The 22,630-nt window shown below is 46.5% G+C and overlaps 2 protein-coding genes across 6 annotated transcripts in view; one reads left to right on the forward strand and one right to left on the reverse strand.

Annotated features, from left to right (window-relative positions):
• The window catches only part of LOC138747706 (receptor tyrosine-protein kinase erbB-2-like), a 37,221-nt gene extending 27,453 nt beyond the window's left edge, over positions 1-9,768 (reverse strand). Inside the window, exon 1 of the mRNA XM_069907199.1 lies at positions 9,521-9,768. The gene's annotated coding sequence lies outside the window, so the exon portion shown is untranslated. The remainder of the gene's footprint in view (positions 1-9,520) is intronic.
• The window catches only part of pgap3 (post-GPI attachment to proteins phospholipase 3), a 36,299-nt gene continuing 23,273 nt past the window's right edge, over positions 9,605-22,630 (forward strand). For 4 of the 5 annotated variants that reach the window (XR_011347635.1, XR_011347636.1, XM_069907203.1 and 1 more), the window contains exons 1-3: positions 9,605-9,919; positions 13,335-13,432; positions 15,688-15,840. Coding sequence is in view for 3 of the 5 variants with exons in the window: in XM_069907203.1 (XP_069763304.1) it covers positions 9,733-9,919; positions 13,335-13,432; positions 15,688-15,840 (438 nt within the window). In the remaining 2 variants the exon portion in view is untranslated. The remainder of the gene's footprint in view (positions 9,920-13,334; positions 13,433-15,687; positions 15,841-22,630) is intronic. The other variant, XM_069907204.1, reaches the window with a different exon arrangement.

A 22,630-nucleotide genomic window follows, 5' to 3' on the forward strand; every position in this document is an offset into this window, starting at 1 on the left:
ATATCTAAGCTCTTCCTACCTCAAATCCCTCTATTTTTCTTTCAATCATGTGCCTGTCTAAGAGTCTCTTCAATACCCCTAATGTTTCAGCCACCACCACCATCCCTGGAAAGGCATTGCAGGCACCCACAACTCCCGGTGTAAATAAACTTACCCCGGATGTCTCCCCTAAACTTTCCTCCCTTCACTTTGTAGAGATGTCCCCTGGCATTTGCTATTTCTGCCCTGGGATAAAGGCACTGGCTGTCCACCTTATCTATGTCTCTCCCAATCTTATAGACAAAGATTCACCATCAACAGAAAATGCCCGGCACCCCTCTAGTCAGAGAAAGAGAAACCCTTCAGAGTCACTGAGTGTCCGTGGATTCCCCTCCAGCACTCCCGCAGCCACACAGCCTTTACTCCAAACCATTAAAAAAGGAAAAGGTTCCATTATTAAATATAATACATTTGGAATGTAACACACATGAAATTCTTTAACTTTGTCTACCATAAGGAAGACAGAGTCATCCAGCAACCCGAGCTCCAGATGCACACCTGTGACACCGCCTTCAGCACACGAGACTCCTCAGGAGCCCCCCCCCTACTCAGCGCCTTCTTCCATCCTGGTTCCGATATCTGGTACCCCTTCAGCCAATCTCAAGCTAGTAGTCCGCAGCAGAACTCATGAAGAGAGATGGAAGAGCCTGGGACTACCACTCACTGGAGCTTAGAATATTGAGAGGATCTTATAACAGCATACAAAATTCCAAAAAGAGTAGACAAGGTTGAAGCAAAGGAGGTTGTTTCACTACCAGGTAAGACTAGAACTGAGAGAGATAGCCTCAACATTAAGGGAAGTACATTTGAGAGATAAGAAAGAAAAGCTTCTGCCAGAGAACAGTGAATCTATGGAATTCATTGCCCAATGAAACAGAACAGACAATTCCATGGAACATCACAGCACAGAAAACAGGCCCTTTGGCCCTTCTAGTCTGCACCAAACAATTATTCTGCCTAGTCCCACTGAATGTATTTAAGACTGAGATGGATACATGGGGAATTAAGGGTTAGAGGGAATGGGAAGGTAAATGGAGCAGGGTCAGATTAACCAGGATCTTATTTTCACATAGCTGTTCCTACGCAAGACCTGTGACATAAGAACTGTGACATATCAATGCACGTTACTCAGAACACGAAGCCAGTGAGGACTTTTCCCCAGTGTGCACTGTGGTGGAGGCATGGGCGAGTGCAGTCCTGTTCTGCTGGCAGTTTTGCTCCATTCATCAGTGAGCAGACTTTGTGTTGATCTGGCACCCTCCAGATCTATGCAGCTTAGATACAATGAGTTATGTATCTGTACAGGTAAGAGGGCCATGAGGAAAGCAGCAGTGCTGCTGCAGACCTGAGGAGAGCAGGGAGTAGACACAGAGCGCTCACCCGGGGTCCAACTGCAGTCAGTTCCGTGAAGGAGCTGAAGGTGGTTTTATTTAAAAATCCTGTGACCATGGGGTCTGCACCCAAGATGGCTGCGCCTATTATTAGTAGCACCTATAAGGGGTTGCAGGTTGCAGGCTCCAGGGGAGCAAAGATCTGGTGCAGGGCACCAGAAAATGAGAATACCCCACATGAGAAGCAGAGGAGACAACCCATGGGGCAGTGACCATGGCGGCGGACCAGTGAGGGGGTTCTGCTGCTGAAGAACAGGCTGTTGGTGACTCGAGGCAAGGAAACCACGCAGGCTGTGAACTGCTGGCGACTGCAATTGAGGGATTCGCACCAGGCCTCAGAGTGCTGGAGACCTGCTGAAGGGTATTTGAACCAGAATGCGAGGGGGTGCTGAGAGCGCTGAAGGTTTCCTGACCACACTGGAAGTTTGGATCTGGAGCTTGGGATGGCCGATGGTTTGGACTAGATTTTAGGAACGCTGGAGGCGAATCCATGGACACGCGGTAGCTTTTGTGGGGGGGGGGGGGGGGGGGTTTCTCTTTTGCTTCTCTTTCTCTGATTGTAAGAGGCACTTCAGGCAATTTCTACTGATGGCAAATTATTTATGATATCGCATTGTTTTTAATTGCATGATAATAAAGGAATCTTGAGCAACAGGCTCCTATGGTCACATCATGAATGAAACTGCAAGGTGATCAGATAAGAATATTTTCAGAGAAGCCAGGCAAAATAAACCAATGGGCTGATTAATTGAACACAAAAGGCTGCAAACAACAAAATAAAAACAGATTGGAGGAAGAACCTAGGGGATCCAACAGCATCCATGAAAAGCAAAGAGGTGGTCGATGTTTCAGCTCGTGACCAACCTAAACATGGAGTCCAGCAGTTTGTTTTATTACAGAATGATTGCACTGTTTCTGGGACAGAAAAACCTAGTCCAGATAAAGTTTTTGGCAAGTTCAAAGTGCAAAGTTCCCACAACTTACTTAACTGTGAATAATTAATAGAGAGAACCGCCCTTTACTACAACAGTGAGTTGTAAACAGATGCCTGGCCACAGGAACACAATGCCAAGGTGATGTTGATCATGTTGCTTCACTAAGATCACCAACAGGATAACACTCAGGGTATTCCAGGGAAGTGGTAAAACAGGATAAACCAGTTCAACTGACCAGACCAATCACTGCATCAACAAGGCACAGAGTTTCATGAACAAATAACCTCATTAAAAACTGGCGGAACGAGAGTACTGCTTATGAACCTCCACTGGGCGGGCTGGCAGAGGTTCCTTTTGTTGCTGGCACAATGCAACCACAGAAGATGGTACCGTTTGCATCACATTAGAGTGAAACTAGAGCAAAAGGCCATGGCCCAAGGATCTTCAGAGAGTTTTATAACACGTCCACATTCTCAAGCACGAGAGAAACAAGCAAGGCGCAGCCAGCGTTCCCTTGAACTTGCTCTACCATCCAAAGACAATGTGATCTTTCCAGCCCAATCACAGGGACTCAACCCTGAAGTGAGTTCTTTCCAGCAGATGAAAGCAAATTCTGTGTAATATTGCACTGCTTTTATTACATGACAATAAAGGAAGCTTGAAGTTCAGGGAATGCTGACTGTGTCTTGCTCATTTATTTGTGCCTGAGAATTTGGGCATGTCACCAAACTCTTGGTTCTCAGACTTTAATATATTTAACAACTCATTGAAAGCTCTCTGATGTACTGATTCATAACTTTGAGAGAAGTTCCTCTTCATCTTAAATCAATGATCCCTTATTCAGGAACCATGGCCTGTGGTCTAGATTCACCTCCAAGGATAGGGCTCTGAATGTTGTATTTGGTGTATATGACTGAAAGTCCAAGGGCAATAAACAAACACACATTAGGGCAGAGGTAGCTACTTGACGTTTTGGTGTTCTCCACTCGAATACCAGGAGCACTGCATTCATCAGTTTGGTCTCCTTATTTGAGGGACAATGTACTCACATTGGAAGTGGCATAGGGAAGGCACAGTGAGTGAGTATGGGGGATGAAGTAGTTACCTCTTGAGTAATTAAGTACCTCGTTATATAGCATCCAACAAACATTCAAAAGTAAAATACAAAGGTCTACAGACATCACAGTTGAAGTAAAAACACAATGCTGGAGAAACTCAGCTGGTCAAACAGAGCACTTTATAGAGGAGAGATGATGATACATAGCCAAAATTTTGGCCTTGAGCCCTTCATCAAAATGTGCCCCAACAGAATGATTTGGGGGGGGGGGGGGGGAAAAGAGAGGGCGAGGAGCACAGTTCCATCAAGATATGACAAAAAAGGGCTCAAGCTCAAACTGTTGGTTATGTATCTTTATTATATAAATATGCTACTTGATCTGCTCAGTTTCTCCAGCATTGTATTTTTACAACAAACATTCAAAATTCGAAATAAAAGCAGATTTTTTTTTTAAATTCAGGTCAGCGAGGATCTACAGAGGAAGAAATAGATTTCATGGCTAAGGTCAATGACTTTTTAAATCAGAACACCCATCTGAAACATTAACCCTTTCTCTCCCTTGGGATGCCTAGTCAGCTGATATCTCTGCCATCTCCTGTGCTTCCCAGTACTTGCTTGACACAATGGTCTTTATGCAGTCGTTTAACCAACATACATTAGCTGGTAGATATGAAAGGTGATTGGGGGGGGGGGGGGTCCACAGGTGACACTGGACAAGTATTTTCAAAAGGTTTGCTTCGCGAAAAATAAACAGTCATAATCAACTTCAAGCTGAACACAAAGATAATTTCAGATTTGCTGTATCACATAGGAAATTGGAGAAACATTAAATTAACTTTTATTGAATTTACCCCGTTTAATCGCATAACGACGCCGACACATTGGGTTAGTTCAATCGACCTAAAAATGTTTTGCTGCTGATTTTTATTTGTACTCAGCATCTGATGCCTCTCATGTCAGTGTCCAACAATAGTTGGCCAGCAGGGATAAATTCCAGTTGCCCTGATCCCACTTTTCCATGGTCACAATGTCCTGGTGAAACCTTTCACCATGTTCATCACTGACTGCACCAAGATCGGCAGGGAAGACGTCCAAATACAATTGCAGAAAATGAATTTTCAATGGCATGTTGCCCTTCATGGTTTTGTGCGATTGAAGAAGATTTAAATTATGACCCAAAACAAAATCACAAAAATAGATTATATCTTTAAAACGTGACAGGAAAATTTTAAGGTGATTTTTGTGATCAACAGCCCAAAATCCATAAAATACACCCAAAAGTGACCAGGAAGTAAAATCTTTGTGGTCCAGTGTTATTGGACAATCAGAACCCACTGATTCACTGCAGCCACCTGAAACCATCCACTACTTCCCACTTTTTTCTTCTTTGGCTTGGCTTCGCGGACGAAGATTTATGGAGGGGGTAAAAAGTCCACGTCAGCTGCAGGCTCGTTTGTGGCTGACAAGTCCGATGCGGGACAGGCAGACACGATTGCAGCGGTTGCAAGGGAAAATTGGTTGGTTGGGGTTGGGTGTTGGGTTTTTCCTCCTTTGCCTTTTGTCAGGGAAAACACCTCAATTCACACCCAGCCAATTTGTGCAGAGCATAGCAAGACCTCACAAGGGGACATAACGACCAGTTAAGTGTCCTTTGCATTGCTGTTGAGCCTGGGGAAAGCTGCTCTCCTCTTCTCTGAGTGGCAGAGGATTTTTAACTGAGTGAACATTGCTACAGTTCCTCAGTACTGCAAAGAGATGGTCTAGGTTTTTGTGGCAAGAGCCACTTTTAAAAGCAACAAACAATAATCCCTCGTTGATTACACAGCATCTAATTACAGGGCACAGAGCACAAACGGCAGAAATTCTTCCAGGATTTAAAAATTAACTTTCCAAGGACATCAACACTGAGACTTTCCTTCATGGTGCATAGAGTCAGGGGTCTGACACAAACCATTGTTCGTGAGCAGCTGACAGGAGGTGCACCAATAGTAAATCCCAGCTGCCAATTGGGCAAGCATAGAGTGTTACCATCAATCATCGTTGATCATTGGTGAAACACATGGGCCTTACATGATTAATATACACTTACATGAGTACAATGTAATACATATTTCTACAGATCACTTGTTATCAAGACCCATCTGCCCATTACAATATTTGCCTTAAAGGATCACACAGAAACAAATGCATCACAGGAATCAATGATCCACAAAGTATTCCAACTGCTTCCTCTTTCTCCCTTCTTTCCAATCTATTGCCTCTCCATTACAAAGACCACCTGTTCCCATTCCATAACTGTTTGATTCCAGCCCCACGGTAGCTGTCAAAACCCGTGAATCTGATATTCCTAAATGCACACCAGGACGAACTAACATTCTTAAACTCAAGCTCATCTGACCTTCTACTTCTCATTACTCACCTGTTATTCAAGATTCAATTTATGGCCAGCTAATAAAGACGTAATTGGTTTTCGTCTTCCACAAGGCAGACAGATTCGCCATCGGCAGAAATTGCCTGAAGCGCCCCTTACAGTCAGGGAAAGAGAAGCAAAAGAGAGTTCCCCTCAGAGTCACTGAGTGTCAATGGATTCGCCTCCAGCACTCTGCAGCCCCAAACCATCAGCAGGTCGCGCCCCAGCTCCGACCATCCAACAGAATCAAGAACCTCAGCACCCTCTCGCATCCCAGTTCCGATACCAAGTACCCCTTCAGCTAGTCTTGAGTCAGTCTCCAGTAGTCCGTAGACCAGTGCGAATCCCTTGACTGCACTTGCCAGTAGGGTCACAGATTGTGTGGGTTTCTCGCCTCAAGTCGCCTGTGTGTTTCCTTAAATGTATATCCCCTCACTGGTCACCATCCCATGGGTCTTTCCTGCTTCTCCTTCTCAAACAGGAGTTGTTCTCCCCATTTTCTTGTGTCCTGTGCCAGTTCTCTAACCTACACAGGTTCTTACTTAGGTAGTTTGACTTTCAACTATTCAGACATCCCTCCAGTCCAATTGCAAGACCATGACCAATCTTTCAAACACATCACTAACCAGCGCAACATAATAAGACGTGCACTATCACATTAATCAGGCCATGCTTTTGATTCCACCATCAGCAATCACATCATATTTTAGAATAAATGTTCTCACGTTTAATCCACAGATGATGCAGAATTGCTTCCCTCTCCAATTGATTGGAATTATAGAGTCTGAATATAATCAGGGCTCAGCCAGATTTAAGATCAGCACACAGGGATGTAAAATTATTATAACAGAGCTGAGGCCAAGTTCTCAAGAACTCCTGGAGCAGGCTCAAGGAAAGTAGAGTATTTTGTGGTACTGTTCTTTACATCACACCCAGTGATGGGAATGTCTGCTCCAATCTCCAAATCTGTCGTGACCAAGTACACAACGCATTACTGGCTGAAATTCCTGTCCACTTCGATGGAGAGGTCAGAAATCTGAGCCACTGAGCCCGAAACTCAGGGTTGAGTATTCCTGGTGAAAGCTCATGGCTGGAATGTTGACCCCCCTCTCCCTTCTCTACTACCCCCCTCTCCCTCCCCCAAACACCACCGCCTACCCCCTCTCCCTTCCCGGCCTCCCATTACCCCCCTCTCCACTCCCTCTCCCCACTACCCCCTCTCCCTCCCCGGACCCCCCATTACCCCCCCTCTCCTCTCCCTCCCCAGAACCCCACCTACCTCTCCCTCCCCAGAACCCCCCTACCTCTCCCTCCCCAGAACCCCCTACCTCTCCCTCCCCAGAACCCCCCTACCTCTCCCTCCCCAGAATCCCCCTACCTCTCCCTCCCCAGAACCCCCCTACCTCTCCCTCCCCAGAACCCCCCCTACCTCTCCCTCCCCAGAACCCCCCTACCTCTCCCTCCCCAGAACCCCCCTACCTCTCCCTCCCCAGAACCCCCCCCTACCTCTCCCTCCCCAGAACCCCCCTACCTCTCCCTCCCCAGAACCCCCCCTACCTCTCCCTCCCCAGATCCCCCCCTACCTCTCCCTCCCCAGAACCCCCCCTACCTCTCCCTCCCCAGAACCCCCCTACCTCTCCCTCCCAGAACCCCCCTACCTCTCCCTCCCCAGAACCCCCCTACCTCTCCCACCCCAGAACCCCCCTACCTCTCCCTCCCCAGAACCCCCCTACCTCTCCCTCCCCAGAACCCCCCTACCTCTCCCTCCCCAGAACCCCCCCTACCTCTCCCTCCCCAGAACCCCCCTACCTCTCCCTCCCCAGAAACCCCCCTACCTCTCCCTCCCCCAGAACCCCCCCTACCTCTCCCTCCCCAGAACCCCCCTACCTCTCCCTCCCCAGAACCCCCCTACCTCTCCCTCCCCAGAACCCCCCTACCTCTCCCTCCCCAGAACCCCCCTACCTCTCCCTCCCCAGAACCCCCCTACCTCTCCCTCCCCAGAACCCCCCTACCTCTCCCTCCCCAGAACCCCCCTACCTCTCCCTCCCCAGAACCCCCCTACCTCTTCTCCCCTCTACCCCCTACCTCTTCTCCCCTCTACCCCCTACCTCTTCTCCCCAGAACCCCCCTACCTCTTCTCCCCCAGAACCCCCCTACCTCTTCTCCCCTCTACCCCCTACCTCTTCTCCCCTCTACCTCTTCTCCCCTCTACCCCCTACCTCTTCTCCCCTCTACCCCCTACCTCTTCTCCCCTCTACCCCCTACCTCTTCTCCCCTCTACCCCCTACCTCTTCTCCCCTCTACCCCCTACCTCTTCTCCCCTCTACCCCCTACCTCTTCTCCCCCTCTACCCCCTACCTCTTCTCCCCTCTACCCCCTACCTCTTCTCCCCTCTACCCCTACCTCTTCTCCCCTCTACCCCCTACCTCTTCTCCCCCTCTACCCCCCTACCTCTTCTCCCCTCTACCCCCCTACCTCTTCTCCCCTCTACCCCCCTACCTCTTCTCCCCTCTACCCCCTACCTCTTCTCCCCTCTACCCCCTACCTCCTCCCCCCTACCTCAACCTCTTCTCCCCTCTAAACCCTACCTCAACCTCTTCTCCCCTCTAAACCCTACCTCAACCTCTTCTCCCCTCTAAACCCTACCTCTTCTCCCCTCTACCCCCTCTCACCACCCGACACCCCCACCCCTCTCCCCACCTGAACCCCCCGCCACCCTTGTCCCTACCCGACCCTCCGCTAACCCCTCTCCCTCCTCCCACTTCCCCTCTCCCTACTCGATCCCCCGCTACCCCCTCAACTCCCCTCCCCCCGCTACCGCTCTCCCTCTCCCGGCCCCCCCACCTCGCTACCCCCTCTCCGTCTCCCGGCCCCCCGCTGCCCCCTCTCCCGGCCCTCCTCCCCCGCTGCCCCCTCTCACGGCCCTCCTCCCCCCCCCCCCCGCTGCCCCCTCTCACGGCCCTCCTCCCCCCCCCCGCTGCCCCCTCTCACGGCCCTCCTCCCCCCCCCCAGCTGCCCCCTCTCACGGCCCTCCTCCCCCCCCCAACTGCCCCCTCTCACGGCCCTCCTCCCCCCCCGCTGCTCCCTCTCCCGGCCCCCCGCTGCCCCCTCTCCCGGCCCTCCTCCCCCCCCCGCTGCCCCCCGCTGCCCCCTCCCCCCCCCGCTGCCCCCTCCCCCCCCCGCTGCCCCCTCCCCCCCCCGCTGCCCCCTCCCCCCCCCGCTGCCCCCTCCCCCCCCCGCTGCCCCCTCCCCCCCCCCGCTGCCCCCTCCCCCCCCCGCTGCCCCCTCCCCCCCCCGCTGCCCCCTCCCCCCCCGCTGCCCCCTCCCCCCCCCCGCTGCCCCCTCCCCCCCCCGCTGCCCCCTCCCCCCCCCGCTGCCCCCTCCCCCCCCCCGCTGCCCCCTCTCCTCCCCCCCGCTGCCCCTTCTCCCCCCCTCTCCCCCCCGTCGCTGCCCCCCGTCGCTGCCCCCCGTCGCTGCCCCCCGTCGCTGCCCCCCGTCGCTGCCCCCCGTCGCTGCCCCCCGTCGCTGCCCCCCGTCGCTGCCCCCCGTCGCTGCCCCCCGTCGCTGCCCCCTCTCCCGGCCCTCCTCCTCCTTCCACACCCCTCCCCCCGGCTGCCCCCTCACGGGGACCCCGATCTAAGTAAGCTCCGGCCGCCGGTTCGCCCACCACAATCGTGACCCCCTTTACCTGATCGCCAGGCTCCGTAAGACGGTGCCTTCCACCACATCGTCCCACCCGCCCGGCCCTCGCTTCCGGCTTGGACAGCAGGGGATGAGGCGGTGCGCGGCGAGTGGGCGCGTCCGGCCTGGGGCGTGGCGGCGGAACCTTGGTTCCGGGGCGGGGGGGAGAGGTTTGTCCGCTGCACCGGGACTGTGGTAGGTGGCCGGGCGGGAAGGAGGATGGGGCCCGGTTCCCTGGTCTGCTCCTTGACCGTGGCGGCCTGGGGCCTGCCCACCGCCGGCTGCTCGCGCGGGGACCGCGAGCCTTCTTACCGCCAATGCGTGCGGCTCTGTGAGGGGCAGAACTGCGCGGGAGCCGCGCTCGGGGCCTTCCGCACCGCACAGCCCGTCCACATGCGGCTGGCAGGTGAGGCGCCGCACCGTGGACCCCATCCTCCCCTCACCTTGATGCTCCTCCCCCCACCCTGATCCTCAGCCCCCACACTGATCACCCCATCCCCACCCTGATCCTCAGCCCCCCCCACCCTGATCGCTCACCCCATTACCACCCTGATCCTTACCCCATCCCCACCCTGATCCTCAGCCCCCACACTGATCACCCCATCCCCACCCTGATCCTCAGCCCCCCCCACCCTGATCGCTCACCCCATTACCACCCTGATCCTTACCCCATCCCCACCCTGATCCTCACCCCCCACACTGATCACCCCATCCCCACCCTGATCCTCACCCCCCCCACCCTGATCACCCCATCCCACCCTGATCCTCAGCCCCCACACTAATCACCCCATCACCACCCTGATCCTTCATCTCCCCCCACCCTGATCCCTCACCCCATCACCACCGTGATCCTCAGCCCCCCACCCTGATCCTCAGCCCCCCACCCTGATCCCTCACCCCATCACCACCCTGATCCTCAGCCCCCCACCCTGATCCTCAGCCCCCCACCCTGATCCTCAGCCCCCCACCCTGATCCTTCATCCCCCCCACCCTGATCCTTCATCCACCCCCACCCTGATCCCTCACCCCATCACCACCCTGATCCTCAGCCCCCCACCCTGATCCTCCCCAACCCTGACCCTCACACCCCCACCCTATTCTACACCCCTACCCTGACTCTCATCCCCCACCCTGATCCTTCACCCCATCCCCATCTTGATCACCCCACCCTAATCCTTCACACCTACCCCCCAACCTGATCCTTCACCATCCTGATCCTTCTCCTCTAGCCCAGGACCCAGCCACACAAGAACCCCACCACTCTACTTCTCCCAACCCCAGGACCTCAGTATGTAAAACCTCTCAAGATTCTCCTTTATTTTATCTACTTGATCCATCTCATGGTTCTCTTTCATTCCTCCTGCTTTCCATGTACTCCTACATCCATGTATTCCTCATCCTTTCCTGACCAGAGCCTCAATATACCTTCTTATCCAGGGTTCCCTAAACATTGCAGCTTTGCCAATTTCTCCAGCAGGAACATGGGATCCCTAAACTCTCTTTATCTCACTTTTGAAAACCTCCCATTTAAGGCTGCATGGTTGGAGTGGTGCTTAATGCTGCAGCGCCAGCGATCGGGACGGACTGGGTTTAGAATCCCGCGCTGTCTGTAAGGAGTTTGTATGTTCTCCCCGTATCTGTGGGTTTTCCCCAGGTGCTCTGGTTTCCTCCCACCATTCAAAACGTACTAGGGATGTAGGTTAATGGGGTGTAAATTGGGCAGCATGGGTTCATGGGCCAAAATGGCCTGTTACCATGCTGTATGTCAAAAAAAAACAAAAAAGGTGCTCCCTTACATGAAAACAGCCTCTTCCAATCAACCAGTAATGTCATGTATGGACTCTGACAATAATCTGAAATCTGAATTGACTGAACTTGCTTTAACATCTATGTTGCCTCAACTTTCCCATTTGCCATAATACTGCTAAATCTGTTTAAATTCTTCCAAGTAGAACTAGCAAATCTCCCCACCAGGATATTTTCTACTGTTCAAATGCAACCTGTCCCTCTTAATCAGCCCACCTGTGCCACAGAAGAAACCCCAATTGCTCAAGAACCTGAAGTCCTGCCCCATCACTATCTCCTTAGCCATGCATTCATCTGCATCATCTTGTTCCTGACCTCATTAGTTACATGGCACCAGGAGTGATGAAGTGTTTACAACTCTTGGTCTTACTTATTAACCTTCTGCCTAACTCACCATATTCACTTCAAGGAACTCATCTCTTTTTCTTCTGTAGTCGGTGAAATCAATGTTTGTCACAACCTCTGGTGTTTACTCACACCCTTGAGAATATTGATGATTGCTCCGAGATAATCCAGGAGGAATGATCCATTCTGGTCTTGTTTGAAGCCATGGAAGTTTCTGTCTGATCTCCTAATATGGAGTCTCCTATTGCTATGGCTGGCCTTGACTCCACCCTTTCCTCCGGTGACTCAGAGCCAGTCATGGTGCCACAGACCTGGTGGTCCATTTTCTCCTGAAAGGGCTTACCCCCATCTCTCCAACAGTATCCAAGCAATGCTCCAGTGTAGATGTTTGAAAGGGGAATTACCACGAAGGACTTGTACGCTACCTGCCTTCCCCTCGCAGGATGCTTCATCCACCTCCAGAAGCATTCACCCTCTCCTCTGTGCCTTCAGCCCCTACCCCAGGACCTGTGCCCTGCACTCCCCAAGACCTACAGCTCCATTGATTGACTTTCAGTGACTAATCTTATCCTCTGTGGTCAGGTCGATGGAGAGTTTGTGTCAAATCAAGGTTATTGTCATTTGATTGCACAAGTACAACTAGATGAAACAGCGTTCTCCGGTCCTCAGTGCAAAACACGCCAACACACCACCAAGCATAACGCACATATAGACAAACAATACATTTGTAGGACAAGTATTCATATCTAATATATATTTGTGCATCTACGTCTGTTTGTTTGTTTGTCTGTTCTCCATGCAAATCAATATGGAGCACTCTAGAAATGTCCAAGGAGGTTCCGTAGGGGTAACATTGATGGTGAATATCATGACCACGTTGAATTTAACCTTTAAGGTCATATGAAGTTCAGTTCAAAAATAGATGTTGAACTTGCACCAGGGACACTTCAGTTAGTTACGGTGCTGTGCATTAATATACATTCAGAATAAAAACAGGTGGCCAAACCCTGTTCAATATAAGCCCAAAAAAAGCGAAGCAACATCGGCAGAAGGTCTTTACAAGCCCATAGAATTAGACAAAGGAGAACACAAGAGACAGCAGAGGAACATCAATTTCGCCTCACTTGATGTTTCCAGACATACAAGGGGCAGGCAGCAGGAAACAGAGGAACCATGCCAAGCCCACCTCAGTGCGGATGCCGCCAGGCATTCCATGTTTCAATCATGTAGTCAACAACTAAGTGTTTCATTTCCCAGGCAATGCCGGGTATCCTGCTAGTCTACAAATAAATGAATATTGTTTTGTGAATGTGAGAGTCTTGGATGGTTAGTGTGAGCAGTTCCTTTGGACGTTCAGGATTCTCACTGTCTGTGGGATGAAGCTGTTTCTCAGTCCGATGTTCCTGTATCTCTTTCCATGACCAATTGTGCTGTTCCCATTGAACCTTCCCAAAGATTCATGATGTCAAATGCTGACAAGTACAGTCACACTTGCTCCACCCCTGTCTGGACCAGTGCTGTGGCAGGATGTTGCAGCAAGTGTCCCAAACTAAGCATTAATAAGCTGGTTATTGACAGGTTGATGGCCACTTTGTATCCAATAAGTGGAGGTGCATTGTGTGTAATCATCACTGTCCTGGGAGTTAATGTGTGTTTCTTTCTTCTGGCAGGCTGGACCTGCACTGATGATTGCCAATATCATTGCATGTGGGCAACAGTGGGTTTGTACATCAGGGAAGGACACAAGGTGCCTCAGTTTCATGGCAAGGTAAAGAGAAAGATGACGTCTTACAGAAATGGGTCATTTAGGAATTCTCTGTCTTGGCTAATGAAAATAACCCATCTGGCTTAGTTTGTCCTGACAGCTGTAACTTGGTACTTTTGGTTTTCTGTTGCAAACATTCTTTACTTGTACAGACATAGAACTTGTACCTGGTTAATTTGAGTTTACCGAGGGAAATCCATGTTCTCAGCACAGGCTGGAGTTGGTAGAAGTACCTTTTGCGCAGCCTTTGCTTCTCAACATGGAGTGCAACAGTGCAGGGTAGCCTTCTCCTGGTTTCCCTGGACTGCACCAGGTTCACACAGCAATTCCTGCTCCAGGGAAGGAGAGTTATTAATTTCATTTCTTTTCAATATATCACATTTTTTTTCTTTGAGTTGTGATTTTTTTAAATATATATATGTGCGTATACTTGTTGCTGAAAGTTTACAAATGTCTGACTTTCACAATTACCATATATTTCACAATTACCATATATTTCACAATTACCAGTGTATAAGAAGGTCCTTGAACGTTAAAAATTTCACCCCAAAACCAAGGGTCATCTTTTACTCCAAGTATAAAATCCGGACCTTAACAGTGAAGTCTCAACGCTCCCCCACAGGGTCCATCCACCCAGTCCGACTGGCGTTGACTCTGCAGGCTTTAAACAACCTGTTAAAGGAGCTGGTAGTGGATTATTTTAAACTATGCTAATAAAATTTAAACCTTTATTGGGTAATTTGCTTTTTAAATATTGTGAATTCGTATATTAAATGTGCCCAGCAGCATCACTCCACTGGTCAGCAGTAAGTGCCAGACTTGGGGTAATCTTGAACAGCAAGATTGGCTCAAAACCTACATTTTAAGAGGAAATCCATGGGTCATCTTATACAGGTAGTCTCCAACTTATGACCTATGCGACTTATGACCATCCGTATGTATGACTGAAAAAAAAGTACTGTATAAATTTTTTTAAATGAAGAAAAATCATGTAAATATAAAAATTATACCTTTTGGGGTAAAAGTAGGGGCCTATCTATGGAAAATAGTGCCTGTGGCAGGGGTAGAGCTGACCTTGGTGTCCACCATGTTTATTTGACAAATGATAAAACGGATCTGACTTGCGACCATTTCGAGATACAACCAGTCGGTCAAAACGGAACACAGTCATAAGTTGGGGACTACCTGTACAAAGTACCTGCATATATGGCAGCTTTCAGCTTATCTCAACAAGGTGGGGAGCACAGCCCATTTAAGTAAAGCCTTGTTTCTTTTCACCTCTCTTAACATAAATGTTCTTTTATGTTTTTTTTATGTAGTTGGTTGGAGAGAAGTATGGAAGGAAACAAAATTTGACTGCTTTACCAGGAAGGGAACCCATAAACTTTGAGCCAGAGACCTGTGTATGGTAGGGGGGAGGGGGGGGCAGGTGGTGCTCAGTGGTGGTGTGCATAGCCCAAGAAAAGCTTAAGAATGGCTGGCTTAGATCAGTGGTTTGCTGAGAAGTGCAGACTCACCAACCATCATGTTCCTCATGTGAGTCGGCTGGCCTGCCATGGCTCCTTCCCATCTTTGGGGGACAGCTCTTCCTCCTCCCTCGTTGGGGATGACCTCCTTGCTCCCCATAGGGTCAGCCACTCTCAGCTCCTTGTTGCCACCCCCTCGTTCTTCAGCCCATCCACACCGCTGCCCACAGTTCAAAGACTACCCTCCCTCATCATAGGGACCTACTCACCGCACCCCTTGGTGAGGGGCTACCCCATTCACTCATACTTTCTGGGACCCAGAAAGTTCACCCTCCACTTGCAACCTCTCCTGTCTGTGCTGGTTGAGTAAAGCTGTGCCTACCTGTGTTGCTGTGCACCCCACTTATTGCCACCACACCTTTTTCACCCAAGGTTCTAAGGGGTATTCCTTTTCTTCCCCCACCTGACCCAGTCCTTAAAGCATCTTTAACTGGGCCACTACTGCAAACAGAAATTGCATCAGCTCAGCCATGATGTTGCTGGGAGAAGGGTGAAGTGGGCGAGGGGATACCTGATGAGCAGCAGCGAAGGGGAGTGGAAGACAGATTGCACTGAGATGAGGACTGGATGGGGAAAGAAAACAGCTTCTGTCAGAGGGATCAGGGGTCCTGGAGGGGTAGACAGGTGGAGTGAATGTGGGTCAGGTTGTGTTTGAGGGGGAGTGGCATTGGTTCGGGGTACAGGGCTGTTTCTCCCTTTGATAGTTTCCTCTGCCTATGTTTCCTCCTCCAGTGGCCCTTCTACCGATTCCTCTTCGTACAGGAACCTGCCTCAGCCGTTGCCTCCATACTGAATGGACTGGCCAACCTGATGATGTTGGTCAAGTACCGGGCCATGGTACCTCCAGAATGTCCCATGTATCAGACCTGTGTCTCTTTCGCCATTGTAAGCAAATCCCTAATATCTGCTCTTCTGCTAAGCGCATCATTCCTGTTATTTGTGAACTTCTCTCTCTGGGTTTGTTTCAGGGCAGCTGCTTTCATACTGTGGGAGGGTAAACACCAAGGGCTGCCTCTTTGCATGACACCTTCCTACATACCATTCAACTCTTCCTTTTTGGCGACCCGCAGAATGAGTCTGTAGATTTGGAGCATTGTTCAAATCTACTGTACATATCTTATATAGTGAGAAGGGTTCTTTTATGAGCAATCTAACAGGTCAACTCTGTCAGCTGTACCGAGGAGAAGAGTAAGAAGCAGAGCATAGCGAGGGCAACGCGACAGTACTGTGGTGGGGTTCACTCAAAAGCCTGATGACAATGGGGAAGAAACTGTCCTTAAGCCTGCTCCTCACCTGTCTAGAGATGGTTTGTGAGGTGAACTTGGAGCTGGGACGTAAGAAATAGGAGCAGGAGTAGACCATCTGGCCTGTCGCACCTGCTCCGCCATTCATCGTGATAATGGCTCATCTACACCTATCCCTTTTCCCGATATCCCTTAATTCCCCTACTATGTAAAAACCTATTCCAACCTTGTCTTAAATACAGTAGGTTTCCCCATATCTGAAAAGCTTGGGACTGGACGTTTTTGGTTAACTGGATTTTTCGGATAACCAAATAATGACTTAAGCAGCCCCAGTAGCATCAGCCATTAAATAACAACAGAAGACTTTTCAAGCACGAAATAATGTTTAATTCTTACCTAAAAACAACGTGATCTCTATTTACAAAATAAGATAAATGCAGTAACAAACACTAGAAATTTTTCTTTTTGCCATTGTACAATACATGAGAGCTCCATTGGATTAAAAATTATGCTTTTTTTCCCGTTGCTTTTACTTTTTCCTTCTTGGGTGCCATCTTCTTTCTCTTCTTTGCAACTTTATCTTCTATTTCTTATATTTTATATTTGTTGAACCCTTAGTTTTTTCTTGACTTTTTTTCTGGAGAGGGCTGGTTTTACCCTACTCCATCACGTGACTTCTCCCCTTCCCCATGATCTTGACAACCCCATGTTCTGGTCTACCCCACCAATGGGAACAACTTGCCTGGCTCTATCTTATCTATGACTTTCAAAGATTTGTGTGTTTCTATAAGATCCCCTCTCATTGTTCTAAATTCCAGTGAGTACCATCCCAGATGACTCAATATCTCCTCATAGGACTAACCCCTTCATCTCTGGGGCCCTAGTTGTTTACCTCCTTGCTGGTTTCAGTGTTGGTCTGAGAAGATGTTAATTCAGCCACTGAATCTTGCCCTATTGTCAATTAATTCCTCAGTCAGCGACTGCACAGAGTTTTCCATCAGCTGTGACAGACTGAGAAAGGTTCTGGCCAAATCAAAATTCACACTAAGGAGGTTGTCAAGATCAAGGGGAAGGGGAGAAGTCACGTGATGGAGTAGGGTAAAACCAGCCCTCTCCAGAAAAAAAGTCAAGAAAAAACTAAGGGTTCAACAAATATAAAATATAAGAAATAGAAGATAAAGTTGCAAAGAAGAGAAAGAAGATGGCGCCCAAGAAAGAAAAACTAAAAACAACGGGGAATAAAGAAGAAAAGTTACCGGAAAAGAAAGGAGAAGGCCTTACCTGCACAAAGGAACAGGGAGCCGTGGTGGCGAAGAACGTCCGTTCTCCAAGGTTGGTGCCGGCCCTGCAGAGTCGCGACCCCCCCGACCAGTGGACTGCAAAAATGAATCTCTGAGCCAAACAAAAGTGCGCAACTGCGCAATTAAAGGTAAAAGAAAACACTGTCGGGAGGGGGCTCAGCAACCACGGCGCGACCAGCTGAGGGACGCCCGACATTAGGGCTCTCAGCTGGAAGATGAGGAAGGCAGCAGGAGAGGGAGTGAGGTACCAGATGAGGAAGAAAGTTGACGGGGTAAACGGCAAGAGGAGCAGCAGCAGGAGGCCTGACAGATGAGCAGCCCAGAAGGGGAGGACCAACAGCAAGAGACCCAGCAAGAAGAGGCCCGACAAAATGATACAAGCAACTCATCAGGAAAATCAGAAGAGATACAGATACAAAGAAGAGAAGAAGACACAAACAATGGTTTCAGACACAGAAGAAGAAAAAGACCAAGATCTTCACAGAGAAATAGAAGGTAAAACCAATGAACAGAATATAGATAAAGTCTTTTTTGAAGAACAAATGAGAGCATTAAAAGAATGGTTATCATTAGAATTTAGTGCAATTAAAAGAAAAATGAAAACAGAAGATAAAATGCAAAGATTAGAACTAGTCATGACAGAATTAGGGAAAAGAGTAGAAAATGTGGAAGAACGAGAAATGGCTGTAGAAATGGAAGTAAATGACTTAAGAGGAAAATTGGAAGAAAGTAACAAAAAAAATTAAAGAGACACAAGAGTTGTTACCTCAGAAAATTGATGTTTGAAAATTATAGTAGGCGATACAACATAAAAATAGTGGGCCTGAAGGAGGGTGAAGAAGGCACAGACATGAAGGAATTTATAAAAGGATGGATCCCGAAGGTCCTGGGAATTACAGAAATGCAGGAAGAAATGGAAATAGAAAGGGCACACAGAACACTAGCTCCAAAACCGCAGATACATCAAAAACCAAGATCCATCTTAGTAAAATTTTTGAGATATATGACAAGAGAAAATATACTGGAGCGGGCAAGGAATAAAATTAGAGAAGATAATAAACCATTGGAATACAAGGGTCAAAAAATATTTTTTTACCCAGACATAAGTTTTGAACTCTTAAAGGTAGAGGAAGGAGTTTAATATAGCAAAATCGATCCTATGGAAAAAACGTTTTAAATTCATGTTAAGTCATTCAGCCGTGCTTAAAATATTTATACCCAGGGAGCAAAACAGATTGTTCTCAGATCCAGAGGAAGCCCAAGAATTCGCAGAGCGTTTGCAGGACAGAAGGAGAGATGAAGAGATGTAATAAAAATGAAGAATGGTGATAAAGTATATATAAAGATGTAAAAACAATGTATATGTAAAGAACTAAAGAGGGAAAAGAGAAGGGAGAGCTTTGTTATATGTGTAAAAGAAGGTGTTTTCTGGGGGAGGGGGATTGGGGGGGGGAAGAGAATAACCGTCACTGTGAAATCAGTTGACACTTGTGTGCAAGATTGCAATCCAAATGGAAAGGGGAGTTGTGGTTGCCCGGCAAGGAAAAAGGGCCAACTCAGATGGGGGAGGGCATTTGGGGTTAAGGTAATATTGGGTGTGGGAATTCTTGGAGTATTTTATGTCTTAAATGTGTTGTCATACATTGAGTTTAAAAAGGGAAAACTGAGAGATGAAAAGGGGGATAGAGATGGTGAGGAAGCGGAAATGAGGTGTAAACAAGATATAAGATGGCCACGTTGAACTATATGACTATAAACATTAATGGAATACATAACCAAATTAAAAGGAAGAGGCTATTTACTGAAAAAATAGATATAACATTTCTGCAGGAAACGCACCTAACTGAAGTGGAACATAACAAATTAAAGAGAGACTGGGTAGGACACGTAGCGGCAGCATCATATAATTCAAAAGCTAGAGATGTAGCCATAATTAATTAATAAAAATGTACCAATCAAAATAGAGGAGGAAATAATGGATCCAGCAGAGAGGTATGCAATGATAAACTGTCAGATATACTCTGAATTTTGGAATTTGCTCAATATATATGCACCTAATGAGGAGAATCTAATGCAGGATTTTTTTTTTTGAAGATTGTAGATACACAAGGAAATATATTTATAGGAGGGAATTTTAACCTTAATTTGGATCTAATGTTGGATAAAACTGGACAAAAGACAAGCAAAAAGAATAAAGTAGCCAAATTTATGGTTAAATCAATGCAGAAAATGAAACTTATGGATATATGGAGGAGGCAACACCCAAGAGAGAAGGAATATTCATATTATTCGAGTAGGCATAAAACATACTCAAGGATTGATATGTTGTTGTTGTCACCCCATATTCAAGGGAGAATTAGGAAAACTGAGTGTAAACCTAGACTACTATCTGATCATTCACTCCTGTTATTAGCAATAGAACTGGAGGACATCCCACCAAGAACATATAGATGGAGGGTAAACTCCATGCAACTTAAAAGGCAGAAATTTAGAGAGTTTATTGAATGCCGAATTAAAACTTATTTTGAAATAAACACGGAATCAGTGAAAGACAAATTTATATTATGGGACACAATGAAAGCCTTCATTAGAGGACAGATAATAAGTTATGTAACTAAGATGAAAAAGGACTACAATCGGGTAATAGAGCAGTTGGAAAGGGAGATAGTACAGAAAAGGAACTAGTAAAAAGGGATGATATAACAAAAAAGAGAATTGGCAGACAAAAAAAATAAAATACGAAACATTACAAACATACAAGGTGGAGAAGAACATAATGAAAATAAAGCAAAAGTATTACGAACTTGGAGAAAAAACACAAAATATTAGCCTGTCAACTTAAAACAGAACAGGCTAAAAGAACTGTATTGGCATCAAGGAAATAGGACAAACAAATTACATATAACCCAATAGAGATTAGTGAAAACTTTAAGGAATTTTATGAATAATTATACCAAACTGAGAACGAGGGGAAAGATGATAAAATAGAAAAGTTTTTAGCTAAAATTGAATGCCGAAATTACAAGAAGAGGAACAAAACAAACTGATAAAACCATTTGAAATAGAGGAAGTACAGGATATATTAAAAAAGTTGCCAAACAATAAAGCACCAGGAGAGGATGGATTACCAATAGAATTTTATAAAACATTTAAAGAGTTATTAATTCCTCCTCTCCTGGAAGTAATGAATCAGATAGAAGAAACACAAAACTTGCCAGATTCATGTAAGACAGCAATAATTACAGTAATAACCAAAGACAGGGAAGGATCCACTAACACCAGCATCATATAGACCAATATCTCTACTTAACTCAGATTATAAGGTAATAGCGAAATTATTAGCAAACAGATTGGCCAAATGTGTACCAAAAATAGTAAAACAAGATCAAACTGGTCTTATTAAGAAAAAACGAACAGCGGATAATGTCTGTAAACTTATTAATCTAATTCATGCAGTTCGAGGAAATAAGCCAACAGAGGCTGTTGCTTTAGATGCAGAAAAACCCATTAACAGTAGAGTGGAACTATTTATTTAAAGTAATACTGAGGTTCAATCTACCAGAAAAATATATAAATCGGATTAAAGCATTATATAATGGTCCGTTGGCGAAGGTAACAGTAAATGGATATGTATCAAGCCAATTTAAATTAAGTAGGTCAACTAGACAGGGATGTCCATTATCCCTCTCATTGTTCACCTTAGCAATAGAACCATTGGCAGAACTGATAAGAACAGAAAATAAAATAAAAGGGATAAAAATAAAGGAGAAGGAACATAAAATCAGCTTATTTGTCGATGACATCATAGTATACTTAACGGAGCCAGAATTACAAAAGAAATTGAAGGAATATGGAGAAATATCAGGGTACAAGATCAACGCAAATAAAAATGAAGCAATGCCAATGAGTAATGTGGATTATACAGAATTTTTAAAAATAATCACCATTTAAATGGCAAACACAAGCAATGCGATACCTAGGTATCAGGTTAGATAATAACTTAAGCCATATGTCAAACTAAATTATCAGCCACTCATAAAGAAATTGCAGGAAGACTTAGAACATTGGAAAGAATTACCGCTAACGTTGATAGGGATGGTAAATTGCATTAAAATGAATGTTTTCCCAAGGATACAATACTTATTTCAATCGTTACCAATTCCCTTGACAGAAAAATTCTTTAATGAACTAAAGAGAATAATAAGGAAATTCTTATGGAAAGGGGGGAAACCGAGGATAGCTTTAGATAAATTAACAGAGAGGTATAACCAAGGTGGTTTGCAGTTACCAAATTTTAAAAATTATTATAGAGCCGCACAATTAAGGTACTTATCAGATTTTTACCAGGTAAGGGAAAAACAAGACTGGACTAAGATAGAACTAGATAAAATAGGAAAGAAGGTACCAGAACATATACTTTATAAGTGGGATGAAAAGCTGGTGCAATATAAATGCTCACCAGTATTGCATCATTTACTTAATATATGGAAGAAGATCCACTTAGAAAGGAAAAAAAATGAATTACCAAATACCAAAATTGTTATTGACACAAAACCCACTAATCCCTTTTACAATAGATAACCTTTCCTTTAGAGAATGGGAGAGAAAAGGAATCAAAAGAACAGAAAATTGTTTTTTGGGAAATAATTTATTAACATTTGAACAGTTGAAGTACAAATATGGAATAACTCATGGTACAATGTTTGCATATCATCAACTGAAAACTATTTAAAGGATAAATTGGGATACAGATTGAGATTACCAGAAGGAAGCAGCTTTGAATATGTGATTACAAACACAATGATAATTAAAAGATTTATAACGAACATGTACATCAAGCTGCAAGATAAGGAAAATGATGAAATAAGCTATAAACCTAAACAAAAGTGGGAAAAGGATTTAAACATAAAGATAAAAAGTGAAGCATGGGAAAAGCTCTGGAACTATGAAGAATATAATAAATACGAGGTTACGCATAATACAGTATAATTGGTTACACAGGTTATATATCACGCCTCAAAAGTTAAAAGAATGAGATCCAACATTATCAGATAGATGTTTTCGCTGTAAGAAGGTAATGGGAACAACAGTACATGCAATTTGGGCATGTACGAAAGTGAATATGTTTTG

The sequence above is a fragment of the Narcine bancroftii genome, chromosome 12, assembly GCF_036971445.1.
Source record: "Narcine bancroftii isolate sNarBan1 chromosome 12, sNarBan1.hap1, whole genome shotgun sequence".
Taxonomy (NCBI): domain Eukaryota; kingdom Metazoa; phylum Chordata; class Chondrichthyes; order Torpediniformes; family Narcinidae; genus Narcine; species Narcine bancroftii.